Source organism: Equus przewalskii, chromosome 7, assembly GCF_037783145.1.
Source record: "Equus przewalskii isolate Varuska chromosome 7, EquPr2, whole genome shotgun sequence".
Classification (NCBI taxonomy): Eukaryota; Metazoa; Chordata; class Mammalia; order Perissodactyla; family Equidae; genus Equus; species Equus przewalskii.
In genome coordinates, this window is record NC_091837.1 from 70,268,384 (window position 1) to 70,283,108 (window position 14,725).

The 14,725-nt window shown below is 45.5% G+C and overlaps 1 protein-coding gene across 3 annotated transcripts in view; it reads right to left on the minus strand.

The window, feature by feature from the left end:
• Positions 1–14,725, minus strand: part of MYO5B (myosin VB) — a 348,390-nt gene that overhangs the window by 201,293 nt on the left and 132,372 nt on the right. For all 3 annotated transcript variants that reach the window (XM_070630194.1, XM_070630195.1, XM_008514690.2), the window contains exon 2: positions 7,533–7,643. In XM_070630194.1, coding sequence (XP_070486295.1) covers positions 7,533–7,643 — 111 coding nt within the window. The remainder of the gene's footprint in view (positions 1–7,532; positions 7,644–14,725) is intronic.

Below are 14,725 nucleotides of genomic sequence, written 5' to 3' on the forward strand. Positions count from 1 at the left end.
TTTAAAAAAAGATACTCTGCTGTGTCGCATCCCCAAATTCCAATTTAAGTAGTTTGGCTACTACCTGGACTTGGTGACATATTTTTTTAGAAGCTCCCCAGGGGTTTCTAATGTGCAGCCAAAGTTGAGAACCACTGAACTTGGGCCTTGAAGCCCATCACTTCACTTCCGTAGATGGCAGTGTCCCTAATTGTAAGATGAGAGGACTGGTCCCAACAATCTTCGAGGGCCCTTCCAAATTTATTGGCCTACGTATTTGGCTTAGGTCAGTGGTTGTAGGGATGTTCTTTTTTGTGAAATTAGGAAAGCCGTTCCACAGAGAAAAAACAAAGTGAAGGGAAGCATATTCCCAGATAATAGGAGACTTCAAGCTCAAACCACTTATACTCACTGTAGTAGCCAGTGTGTGGCTCTAGGTGTATTTTATGTGTTAAAAGGTTGTTTTACATTATGTCCTAAACAAATACAAAAAGCACAAATATTTATTGAATCAATGTTCTGCTGTGTCTTATTCTGTAATAGTTCTGTGATTAAGTTTTATCTCCATCTTCTCAGTCCCCAAAAAGATCACGCTTCTTAAAAAGAACCTTCTTATTCTTCCCCTCATGACTTAGCACAGGGTTAAGTTCAGAGCAGGCACAGAGAAAAATGCAATACTCTGTGATTCATGTAAACTTCTTGGTTAGGAAGGATCACTCAGGTTATGAGGAAGTAACAAATTAACTCTGAAATCTCAATGGCTTAATACCACAAAGGTTTCTCTCTCACTAACACTAGGTGTCCACGGCTGGCTGGTATAGAAGCTCCGCTCCACAGCTCACTCCAGCATCAACACACTGCCCTCACAGTCACCAGGCAGAGGAAGAGAAGAGCATGGCCAACTCCCGCTACCTCTTCTAGGCTTCCGCCTGGAAGAGTTTTCATCAATTCCACCTAGAGCTCTCTGGACAAAAGTAATCACAAGGTCCTGCCTAACTGCAAGGAGGCTGAAAACCATGGTGGAGCATTCAGATATCATCTCTGCCACGGGAAGTGTTCCCGCTTTGGGAAGTCGGCAAAGAACTCAGAGGTAGCTGCCCAAGGGGGTTTCAAAAAGAGGGTGGGGTCAGGGGAGTGAGGAGAGAGGGTGCCATAGGGTAGAGCCACGTGTCTCGCCTGGCTTCTAATAGACTTGTAAAGATTCTTGGCCTGGAATTTGTCATATTCTAAATCCTCTATTTGTATATGTATTACATTCATTATAAATTAGACTGAACGCTCCACAAAGGCACAGATGTGCCATTTTCATTGCTGTATAACCAGACCCTGGCACACAATAATTGCTCAATAATAATTGTTCTAAATAAACGAATAACGAATGAATGGTGATACAGGTAATTAAAAGGCCATAAATGAAAACATACAATGAATTGAAGTTAGAATTAGAAACAAAATTACAGCAGCATAAAGATACAGAGTCAAGGTTAATCTTTTGATTTCGATTTATTGCAGGGAACACAGCTTACACATTCTGTTGGAATCACAGAGTCCCAGTTTAGTGTTTAACTTGGTGTCTTTCAGCAATCAACAGTCCAGACCACTTCCTCTATGGGCTTAAACCAGGGCTTCTCAACCTCGGCACTGTTTTCACGTAGGACTGGCAGGGGTGGAGGGTGGAAGAGTCTGCCCTGTGCATTATAGGATATTTAGCCGCATCCCTGGTCTCTACCCACAGACACCAGCAGCAAACCCTTCCTCCTCCATCATGACAACCAAAAACGTTTCCAGACATTGCCAAATGTCCCCAGCTGAGCAAAATCAATGCTTCACCCATCCCTAAACAGAAGCAGCCAGGCAAAATATCCTAACTGATGGAAAAGATCACTAATACAGCAGGGGAACAGATCGATGACAAAAAGTAGACAGAGATCCATCTGGAGATGGATGGTGGTGATGGTTACACAACAGTGTGACTACTTAATGCCACTGAACTGTATACTTAAAAATGGTGAAGACTACGGGGCCAGCCCGGTGGTGCAGCGGTTAAGTGCGCACATTCCACTTCGGCGGCCCGGGGTTCACCGGTTTGGATCCCTGGTGTGGACATGGCACCACTTGGCAAGCCATTCTGTAGTAGGCGTCCCACATACAAAGCAGAGGAAGATGGGCACAGATGTTAGCTCAGGGCCAGTCTTCCTCAGCAAAAAGAGGAGGATTGGCAGCAGTTAGCTCAGGGCTGATCTTCCTCAAAAAAAAAAAAAATTTAAATTTAAAATTAAAAAAAATTCATTAAAAAAATGGTGAAGACGGCAAATTTTATGCATATTTTACAATAAAAATATTTTTAATTAAAAAACTAAAAATCCACTTTAGACAAGATAACTGATTGCACTGGTGACAATATTGCCAATAGATAGATACTTATATGCAATAATATTTTTTCCTTTTTTTATGGTTTTTTTGTTTTTTTGAGGAAGATTAGCTGTGAGCTAACATCTGCTGCCAATCCTCCTCGTTTTTGCCGAGGAAGACTGGCCCTGAGCTAACATCTGTGGCCCGACTTCCTCTACTTTATATGTGGGACACCTGCCACAGCATGGCTTGACAAGCAGTGTGTAGGTCTATACCCAGGATCTGAACTGATAAATCCTAGGTTGCCGAAGCAGAGCACGTGAACTCAACCACTACACCACCGGACTGGCCCCTATATGCAATGCTATTTTATAACTTTAAGGAAACATTTTTTGCATATGTACAATATAAACATGATGAATATTGTCTTTTTCATATTATTCTTGCCATCCAATCAACAAAATATAATACTGTCTCAATCTGATTTAGCATTTGAGAGCAAAACAAAGAAAAATTAGATTACCCACAAAGCAATATTAAAATAAATAAAAACAGAAATAACCAGTAAAACAAAAAGAAAAAAGTAGTAATCCAACTTACCTTCACTGAGAAGCCTTACTGGTACCAGATGAGTATTACCAGGTACTCTTAGCTCTGGTTTGGCCAGATGTGTACACAGTTGGCCGTAAGCTTCAACTGGGTTTACAAGAGCTCTGCAGGCGTTCTCAAGGTGTATGGGTCTGAGTGCACCAATGTGCAAAGACAACATCCTAGTTCTTCTGTTGCTTTTTTTTTTTTTTAAAGATTTTATTTTTTTTCCTTTTTCTCCCCAAAGCTCCCCTGTACATGGTTGTATATTCTTCGTTGTGGGTCCTTCCAGTTGTGGCATGTGGGACGCTGCCTCAGCATGGCTTGATGAGCAGTGCCATGTCCGCGCCCAGGATTCGAACCAATGAAACACTGGGCCGCCTGCAGTGGAGCACGTGAACTTAACCACTCAGCCACGGGGCCAGCCCCTCTTCTGTTGCTTCTTGACATGAAGACTTGTGTTTGCTATCTCCTCGCTAGAAGATCTTGTTATGTCTGGTACCATCCTTAGACCTGAGCAAGCGGAGCCCTTCCCTGGGCCCTGCATCTTAAAGGGCTCCAGCTCCACAAACACAAAATATAAGCTCATTAGAGATCACGTGGCCCTTGGGATCAGAGTTTAATGCTGACACTGAGATCTGCAACCCTCAACATATACTCTTGTGACTAATGCCTTCAGGCCCCAGGGAAACGCTTCTGCTCACCTCCTGCCCCATGTCCTCAAAATACGACAACTGTGTCCAGGTGTCTCAAAGGTTGGTGGGCAGTAATATTGCCAATGTCAGAGACAGACACTGCTTTGGAGTGTGAGGAGGAACTGGGCAGTAAAGACACTTAGGAGACAAATTAGCATGTTAATCCTTCCTTTTAGATAGCAGAAATGCAAAGAAAATTCCTATATAATGAAACACCATTTTCCAGTTGGGCCGAATGTCCCTTTCCTCACTTCTCCAAATGTTCTAAGTGTGGCTCCAGAGATGCTCACAAATTAGTAGTGTTTGCTACTATTGCAACCTGACAGACGAGGAACACCTTGCAGTACTGAACAATGCACATTACTCTTGAATTTGTTTACGTGTAGGTATAGGTTTAACATGCCTAAAGCAAGACGGTGGTTCTTTACATCAGCAACTAGATGGAGACTGAATAGTAGAGTGCAAATATATTTCTAATATATTAAAAGTTTTAATTTTCAAGAACTAGAAGTTCCAGATTTACTTAAATAATTCTGATAAAATATGCTTTTAATATCTAAAATGACGTAGGTTCACATCTATACTCTTGCGCTGGCCCCATAAAAGTTTGAGGGCTTGAATATGCTGAGACACAGGTAACACACATTACTCTTTCCAAAGATCACATATTCCCGTCTTCCTCTCACCCAAGAACACTAAGTCAGGCCCTTGCACACAAGGAGTACTCTCCATCAAGGTGGCTGCTGATAGTGCATACAAACTCGGGGTTGGAAAAGAGAATTTAAATACAAAACCATGGAAACGGGGAGAGTTTTCCCTGCCACCAGAGGGCAGGAGTCGAGCAGTTTGTAAGGGAGGTGGGAGCAGGAGAGAGAAGGCTGGCCAGGCAGAGATCCACTCCAGACAAAGAATGAGGAAGCTGCATTTATCACCAAGGTATGTAGACACAGAGATGCTTGATCCAGTTGAAAAACAGGACTGTGCTAAGAGTTGGCATACCTAGATACCTTGCACCCATCACAGCTGTGGGGAGAATGAGAAGACACTATTCTTTCCCCCTAAGAAGTTTCCTATCTTCTCATTGGCTTAAATATAAAACATTTTATCATTGTGCTAAGTGAAACAAGCCAGACACAAAAGGACAAAGATTGAATGATTCCACTTCTATGAGGTACCTAGAGTAATCAAACTCAGACAGAGAGAGTAGAATAGATATTACCAGAGGCTGCAGGGGAAGAGGGAATGGGGAGTTATTGTTCCATGGGTACAGAGTTTCAGTCTTAGAAGAAGAACAAGTTCTGGAGACGGATGGTGGCAATGGTTGCACAACAACGTGGAAGTACTTTATGCCTCTGAACTGTGCACTTAAAAATGGCTAACATGGCAAAATTTATATTTTGTATATTTTACAATAGAAATAAGCAAGCAACAGGGAGAAAGAAACATCTTAGAGGAACACCAAGAAGCTTGACCTACTTGAACAGAGAGCACAGCTTAGCAATAAGGTAGAAGCCAGGGGTTAAGAACACTGTTGTTCTCGAAGAGAATTTATTTCTATCCTTTGTCACTACAGTTAAACCTACACTATTAGACTTCCAAGGGAGGAGCCAGTGGGGGGGGAGGAGAGAGCGAGCGCGCGTGAGAGCGAGCCAGGTGGATTTTCTGGCCAGCTTGGTATAGGATGGTTTCAGCTACAGAGGAGACACCTCAAGCATTCAGAGTCCAGCCATCTAACTTCTGTTCTCCTGCCTCTGGTCCACAGCTCAGCGGAGTCACTCCTAATGATAGCTCGGAGCCCACAGTGGACAGACCACAGCTCACTGGAGACCTGGACATAGTCAGATGTTCAGAGCCCGTTATTTCTCAAGAGGTGCTAATCTCCAGCCTCAGGCATCCCTGCTGATTACATGCTGACCAGCCACGGAGCAGGGGAGGGAGGGAAGAGAGGGGTCCTGGGCAGCGGCCAGGATACATCACGCAGGGCAGAATTCAGTTCCAGCTGGGGAGGCAAGCATCTGCTGCTGTTTTAGCAACACAGCCTATCATTCCTCATTACCTCCACACAACTCTTCAAAAACACCCACCCCCTTAAAAGACCAACTGAAATAAAATCTGTTGGAGAAGAGATGCCATTCAAGTGGGTGAACTTTCATTTTGTTTTGGGCATGGAGTGGGACGTTATTCAAAAGGTAAACATGATTCCATCTGTTGGGAATTTTCTTACCTCAAAACCAAGACAAGGCTAGCAAAGTCTGCCTGCCAGGAAGGCGGAGGCAAGGCGCACACCTTGGTGTAAACATCTTCTAACAAACTCACTGCCCCAGTTTTACCAAATGATAGGCTCGAGTTGAAGAAAAGAGAAGTTAGTAGGGGAAGATGTTCAATCTTCCTCCTAACCACGGGTTAATCACCAACCACAGCGGGTACTGTGTGAGCAGAGCATAAGACAAGGTCCATTTCTCAAGCAGGTCATTACGATCTAGAAAGACGAGACCAAAATGCTTGAAAGAAGGAAAAACAATCAGACAGTAAATGATCAAAGGCTAGGTGCTGTGGTACAAACTTTCTGCTGTTGCAGTTCAGAGGGAGGGAATAATCTGTCCAGCCCCAGCCTTCCTCGAGGCAATGCCTGCTCTGCAGCCTCCCAACTTAACCCATCCCAAAGCCAAGTTATGATTTCTTCCTGCCACTTCGTTCACAGCCTGTTTCTCTCCCAGTCTCCCCCACCATAAACCCTGCACGAATGACCTCTGCCTGCATCCTCAGCCTCAAGCCACCTGTCTGTTCCTTCTCCAGTGGCTCTCAGGTGCACTGGCCTCCTTTCCTTCCCTTTGACACACCCAAAGGGGACACACCAAGGCCTCAGGGCTTTGGCACACCCAACTCCTGCCTGGGATGCTCTCTGCTCTCACCCCAGTGCACCCTGAATCTTCCACGGCTGGTTCCTTTCCACAATCCCCTCCTCCCTCAACACATTCCCTCCTTTATCATCCCTCTCGCACCTCGTCCACTTACTTCCCGGCCTACTGCAACTCGTCAAGACACTTTGCCATACTTGTGTGTTCATGTTCATAGCTCCCTCTAGCATCTGAGCTCCCCCAAATGGCAGGGTCACAATTATTCACCCACATACCCCCATGAGCCAGCACAGTGCACAGAGTGAGCATTTAAATATTGGTGAAATGCACAAATCACACATAGACAGTCATAAAAGGTTCGTGGAAAGGGAAACTAAATCAGACCTTCTAGGAGGAATAGGATTTCAGTTACTACTTTATCTTCCTTTCCAGCAAAATCAACTGAAAGCCAACTAATAATAAACAATTCTCACAGCAGCAGCTGACACATGTTGAACACTTATGTGCCAGGCACTACTCTAAGTACCTGTCACATAGTAACTCATTTTCTTTTCAAAAGCACCCTAGACAAACTATCGCCCCATGTCATAGATGAAGCAACAGGCACAGAAAGATTGATAGCTCGCCCAAGGGCACAAAGCTAACAAGGGCCAAGCTAGGATCCCAACCCAGGCAGGCTGGGTCCAGAGCCAGTGCACCCACCACATGCACTGTCTCTTGTAGTGGCTCCCCGCTCACCTCCCACTGATGCCTCAACCCCATGGAGGGAACCCTCCTGGTTCTCTCCTCTCCATTGAGAAGATTTTTGTCTTAGCCACCGGTGATCTCTCAGCTGCTAACACTGATGGCACTTATTTGTGATGAGACAGCCACTGAGCAGTTTCATGGTTTAGCACTCATCACTCTCAATGGTGATGTCATTATCATCAACAGCAACAAAAAAGATGCCAGGGGCTCAGCAGCTTCTGGAATCTGCAGGAAAAATTCAAGCCCACCGTGTACCACCCAGTCCTGTTCCGCAGCCCCTTGCACTCCCACGCCCCCCATGACCTGGACTTACAGTGTCATCTTCCAGCCTGAGCTGGAGGCTCTTGTCTCCCTCTTTGTAGTCCTTGGTCAATTCAGCCGAGCGCCACACTTCATCAGGGTCAGGGATCCAGACCCTTGTGTACTGAAAGGTTAAAACAGAAGAAACTTAGATATAAAATGAAGCTTTCAGGTTTCTCAAGATGTGCTGCTAAATGAGGGCCCTCAGGAGAACTGTTAAAGCCATCTCGGCACATTTTCTTCCTTTCTCATTGCAAGACACAACGTGATTCAGTACCACCATAAAAAATAACTCACAGGCTGGGTAACAGAGGGCACCTTCTAGATTCTAAGAGAATATCACAGATCAGTGAAACCAGAATTCTACCAGCAAGGCTGCCGAGCCTGCATTTGGTTGTATCCACCAGAGTTTTGCGCCATCCTCTCAAAGGGTGGTACCAAAACAGCAGTGTCAGAGGGAGTGTCTAGTGTGCTACAAATGACAAAACGACACACACAAAACTCAACAAGACAGCATCACAAATCTTCAAAGCTTGGGAAGCTCCGCTCAGATATTCTGCATTCAGGGACCAAGCCATTTTCCTGCAGAAGTGAAATAAAGTGCTCAAATTGAAAGCATATTTATGTATCCCTAACTTGTCAGCAACCTCAATTTTTTATTTGAGCATTATTTAAGCCATAAGCATACCCAAAAATCCCACTCAACCTTCCCCAGCAGCTGCCTGGATTTGCAAAGGCATTAAGCTGGCCAAATCTGGGCAGGGAAGAGCACAGCCCTTGGTAAGTGCTGATGCGTTCTCAATGAACTCGGGGATTCTCAGCCCTGACCGCACATCAGAATCACCTGGGAACTCGCATCCCACCTCAGACCAGCGCGGGCAGAATCTGAGGTGACATAAAGGCTCGCAAGGTGAGTATAAGGTGCAGCCAGGGAGAACCACAGGTCTGACGCACTAAACAGCAGCATCTGGATCAACCGGCCACCGCTCCTGTCATCACACTCTGGACTGACTGGCCATCACTCCTGTCATCGTTACATCTGTCAGACAGCTTCTGAATTTTTGTTTCACAGGTATGCAATTTCCACAGAGCCTATTTGCTTTAGAAGCCATCAGTGTGCATGTACACGTACACACACACACACGGTTTCCTGGCCCCAGACTATTCTTAGTAAACCTGAAACTAATGGCTCTTTTGACCAAAGGCCAGCCAGAATCTGCGCTTGGATCAACAGAATCCACTTCACAAATGGGGAAACAGCTCCTGGCCTAGACCTGGCAGCCAGTAAGTTACTTTTCCTCCAGGTGGTCACTGGCCATTTTTGAGTGGGACTCCAGCCCCTGTGACACTTGTCTCTAATTCACTATTGAGCAGTGAAAGTCCCGAGGCTACAGACTCAGATCACTCATCCCTGGGAAAGTAAACAACAACCAATCTGACATCCCAGCCCGTTTGTTTCTGGCATTTTAAAGAACCATGTTCATGGCACCTCCTCTCTGCCTCTGAGCTGCCTTACAATGAGGTATTTCTGCATCTTTATAGGAAGATACTCCAGAGCTTTACAGGACCTGCGAGCCCTGGAGTAAGGCATTAAGAATGTTCTGAGGTATCTCCAGAGAAAACTTTCTGAGCATTTGCTGAACTTAACTGTCAACACTTCTCCTCCGAGGTGTTCTAACTTACCTCCTCCACTGTCATTTAAGCCCACCACTCATCCAGCTGTGATAACCCATAAGCTCCTGTCCCTAAGCTTTAGGTGAGGGACCTTACCCTAACCTTACTCCTGTCCCCGTCCCTCTCAGTTACGCTCCCAAGAGGAGTGCAGCAGACTCAAGGTATTTTATTCAAAGCAAAGTCTCCACCCGGTGGAAACTATGTCAGAAATGGCTCAAGATAACAGTGACAATTAACTAAGAATAGGGGACTCCCCACAGGAATGAGGTGGTGACAACGTGTGGATATCACCAAGCTGTGTAACAGACATGCTGGAAGCCAAGGAACCCAGGCTCAACTCACCCAGGGACCCACCTGACCTTCACCCTGCACCCATGTGCCACTCACTGGACAGCTAATTGCACCCAGCAGTGGGGAATCTCTCGGCCTGGCTCTGTCTCTGTTTAATTCTTACTCTGGGAGAGTCCATTTATCTTTCTACTTATATAAGTCTCTTCTCTCTAAATAGACTGAAAGTACCTGGTAGGTAGAAAAATCGTCTTCTATATTTTCCCATACCTACAATACCCATCACAACCTCAGGGGCATGGGGGGCCCAACTGATACTTCAGCTCTCTGCTACTCCAAGTGAGGACATCAGCCTCACCATCACCTAGGAGCTTGTTAGAAATGCAGAATCTCAGCCTCCACCTACAGCCACTGAATCGGAATGTGCGTACCTAGGACTTGCTGTTCTGTTCCTGCAACGTGATCTCACTCTTCCCTGCCTTTGGACACAGGACAGCAAACTACAGCCACAGGCCAAATCTGGTGGCCATCTGATTTTATACAGCCCAAAGTTAAGAATGGTCTTTAAATTTTTAAATGGCTGAAAAAAAATCAGAAGAATGATATTCACATGGTAACGCATGAACACTACAGGAAAGTCAAATTTTGGTATCCATAAAGTTTTATTGTAACACAACCACATATTCCATTAACATACTGTCTATGGTGGCTCCTACACTTCAACAAGCAAGCTGTACAGTTGTGACCTAGACCCTATGGACCTAAAATATGTACTACCTGGCCCTTTACAGGAAAGGTTTGCTGCCCTCTACCTTCGTACATGCCGATTCCTCAGCCCAGGATGCCCTTCCCTCCCCTGTCCATGTAAACAGGGTCCAAGTTCCACCACTGTCTCTTCATTAAACCCTTCCTTCCCTGGCCCCTACAGAGTTAGCACTTCCCAGCTCTGAGCTGCCACAATCCATTCTTCTATGACTAACTTCATGGTTTTACACTCATTTCTTTCATGTCCATTTTATCTCACCACTTGAAGACCGTTCACATACACTATTGACCATCTTTGTATCCCTGGCATGTAGTAGATGCTCAATTAATGTTCGCTGAGTATGGGAATTAGGAAACAGAGAATGTGTATTTATAAGCCACCTGGTTTTATACTTAAAACACACTGTGATAAGCACCATGCAATCAGGTACAAATATGGAGATCTAGCCCCTGATCTCAAGGGACATATAATCTAGCTGGGTAGATAATTCACATAAAAATATACTCTCAGGTGTGATGCGACCATTTCCTAAGGAGAATAATAGCTATTCAATGGGGTCAGGCAGGACAAGGGAATGGAAGGCAACAATAGTGTCAATAGAGAGGAAGCAAGTGGCCAAACTCTCCTGTAACTGTTTTTTTTTTTTGAGGAGGAGGAAGATTGGCCCTGAGCTAACATCTGTGCCAATCTTCCTCCATTTTGTATGTGGGATGTCACCATGGGGTGGCTTGATGAGTGGTGTGTAGGTCCGTGCTCAGGATCTGAACCTGTGAACCCTGGGCCGCTGAAGAGGAGTGCAGGAACTCAACTACTACGCCACCGGGCAGGCCCCTCATGTAACTTTTTAAAGGACAGTGTGTATTATAGATCTTATCAAGCATGTTTTAGACTCAAGTCCAGTAAATATCTGAGCACCTAATATGCACCCATTCTGTGCTAGATGCTGTCATATCTTCCCTTCATTTCCACAATAAAGACCCATGTGGACGTGCACTGAGATTGTAGTAGTTCATTGTTAAACCAGGATGAAGTAAAGTTCATGCTGTGTCGGTGCCGGATGGGTGACAACTGCAAGCAGGCCTCCCCTCAGCATGCTGCCTCCTTCATCCTACTTCATGGCTCCTCAGCTTAAGGTGCATACAAATTACTGAGCACGGCTGTCTACCCAAAGTCACACATACCACACTTGAGCGATTTATAGGCCTCCCAAGGGCAATTTTAACTATAATCAAATTTTGCCTTACATGCTGACTTGCAAACAACCCCCCACCGTCCCTTCCCCTGAGACCTAACCACCCGAGGAAGATGCACTGCCTCCGTAACGCAGGACAAGGCAGGACATGGCAGTGCAAAGTAAACAGCCAAGAGAACAGACATACAAACTCAGAAGAGAGACACGAGTGCCACGGTAGCCAGGAAAGACTTGAGGGAAGAAGACACACGTGACCCGAGCTGTAGAGATGGAAAGGATTTGGAGGGGAGAGGTTGCCTTTCAGGTGACAAAAATGTTTGTAACTAGATAGAGTTGTACAACACTGTGAATATACCAAACGCCACTGAATTGTTCACTTTGAATAGTTAACTTTATGTTATGTGAATTTCACCTCGATTAAAAAACACACACACACTGGTTGCAGAACATGCAGACAGCATTTTGCACACTCTCCTGGGACGGGTTCTCACTTCTAGTCTCTGGGAAGGCAGTCTATTCTTTCAACAGAAAGCCACCATTTCTATGAGCCAGATAGAAACACGCTAGAACCAAGGTTCTGTGTTGCCTCTTAATTTTTTCTCACCTTCAAGGAATTCCTTCAAATAAGTCTGACCTCTAGCAGCTTCCTGGAAGCAGTAGAATGCAGGAAAGACGAGCTCACTCTCATAACCCAACTAAAGTGCCACTAAGTTTGTCACTACCCTGTTTTAACCATGTTTAATTCCATCATAGCAAGGTAAAGAACAAGTCTCACCTAGTTATCAAAGAAAAGCTCGTGATTTTTCTTTCAGAAAGAGTCCCGTGTATTAACTGGAGAAGGCAGATGTGTCTGTGAAATGAAAGGCATTAGCCCGAGCTAGCCTCCTGCCCCTGGTTCATCGTTTCCATCTCCACAGTGCCGGCACCAGTGGCACTTCTCCAACACACAGCTGTGGGGAGTGGCTGCCTAGGGCAACAGTGCTCAACCCCGGCTGCACATTAGAACCACCTGGGGAGCTTTTAAGCTTCCCATGCCAGGCAACCCCCTCAGACCAGTTACATCAATCTCTGGGGGTGGGAACCAGGCAGTGTTTTTCAAAGCTCCCCAGGTGCCTCCAATGTGTAGGCAAGTTTGAGAACCAGCTCTCTATGCAGTTTGATTTGGTAACTGATTCTCAGGGCAACACAGACCCTCGTGTGCCCAGAGGCCCCTCCCCACCAGCCTGTGGTTGAACATGAAATTCCAGCAGTGGATTCCTTCTCCTGAGCTAAAGCACTATTTCCAGGGAGCCCCTGCTGAAATGTAAATACAACATCGAGAAGAGTACAGCATTTCTCCACTTAGACGAATGACCATGCAGGATAGTACTGCTGTTAAGTGTGTGGGTTCTAGAGCCAGACAGCCTGGGTAAGAATTCCAACCAGCATTGATCAGCTTGGCTAAGTGGATGAGTGGGTCTGAGCCTGTTTCTTCAGTTATACAGTGGGGTAAAAATGAGAAGTACCTCATGAAGTGTTGTCAGCATTATCCAGTGGTGATGATGGTTATGATACCGTAGACTGTGCAGTCTAAAAGGAAGGATCCTGTGGGATCTCGCACAGCATCAGGGTAGGGGAATGGGCAAATAACAAGCCTTAGGTGTTCCATGTGACTGGGATCCTCCAGATGTCCTGTGAGTGACAGTACATAAGTAGCCATGCTTTGCTTTAAAATCAGTACCTGCATCTAGCCTACTTCAACTCCGCAACCTGAGAGAAGTGATTCTCAACTCTGGCTAGCATACAAGAATTATCTGTAGATCTTTTAAGAAAAAAAGCCCATGTCCCACACTTGAATAATTAAGATTAAACCTTTGGGAGTAGGGCCAAAGCACTGTAATTTTTTTTAAGCTTCCCAAGTGATGACTATGCCATCAGAGTTAAAACCACTGTTTCAGAGTGAGCCTCAGAACCAGAGTGGACCTCTGGGAAAAAGAGGAGAGAGAACACTGGAAACACTGATGCCCTGGAATTATTATTAATGCCACCTCCGTAACCTTATGCTAATTTAAGTACTTTAATCATTTCAACTTAGTTTTAGAACTGAGGTAAGATAAGCAGGGTTGTTACTAATATTCCATAAAAGAGAAAACTGAGGGTACAAAGCACTACACAACCTCCCCATGTTCACAGTGAACAGCTGAGTTTGGAGTAGAACCAGAGAAAAGGTCTCAGACTCTGAGTCCTCCACTGTCCCCCTCATGGAGAAATACTGACTTTCTTACAGCAGCCCAGGTCCCACAGAGTATATATTTTATACAGGTGAAGTGTCTCGTAATTACCCATGAAAAAGTGCAAACATCCATTTACAATGACACACCCAGTTAAGCCGCCAGGTAGTTTCAGAGCTAAGAAACAGGTCGAGTGAAGTTTCGGTTGCTACGTAGCCACGACTGGAAGCAAGGCAGTCAGGGCACAGTCCCCCGGGGCGTGAACAAGAGGGGACCCCACAGCTTAAGGTGGTGGCTGACCCGATAAACTGACTGTCCATTCCTATTCACATTTAGGGGACAGGGAGCAGGCACACTGTCCGCCTCGTTCATGGCTGTGCCCCTTGTGCTAACATGATGCCATGGTTTAGCAGGCACTCAAGAACTGCTCCATAACTGAAATCAGCGCTCTGGTTGGGGGTGGGGACAGGAGCCCTTTTGATAAAACAGAGAAAGTACTCAGGAGCACTTGCTATTCAGGACATGAATTTCATTCTAGAACTCATTGAAGACGACGCAAGATCAAGTTAGTGAGCTTCCATCCCACAAGAAGCATAGAAGCCACTAAATTTCTCCATATGGGACCAGTCTGAGAAAGATCATAGAGAGAAGCAGCAACAAACAAAAGTCACCAGCACAAACGTGAGTAAGGGGATAGGCTGTGGGTTTCAAGGGAAAACATAATCGTTAAAAGGCAGGGAGGTGAGACCTGGAACTCAGGCCGCCCGAAGCCCGAAAGATCACACCCAGCGAAAGAACAGAAAGCTGCTTCCCCAGCCTTGCCTGGAGCCCCAGGTCCCGGCACAAACTGCTGCAAGGGTGTGCTGAGAACCACAGCTGAGAGACTATAGAACCCTCGAGGCCAAAGTACGCATGCCCCTTTATAAAAGGACGGGCATTCCATAGCTCAGTTCTTTAGTGAGGTTAGGAAAACACACTTAGACACTTAAACACAGCTCAAAACTGTCATAAATAGTGTCCTCCTTTATGGTGTAAGTGTGTCCATTTTGAAGCTTCTCCTGTTAAAGAAATAGTTC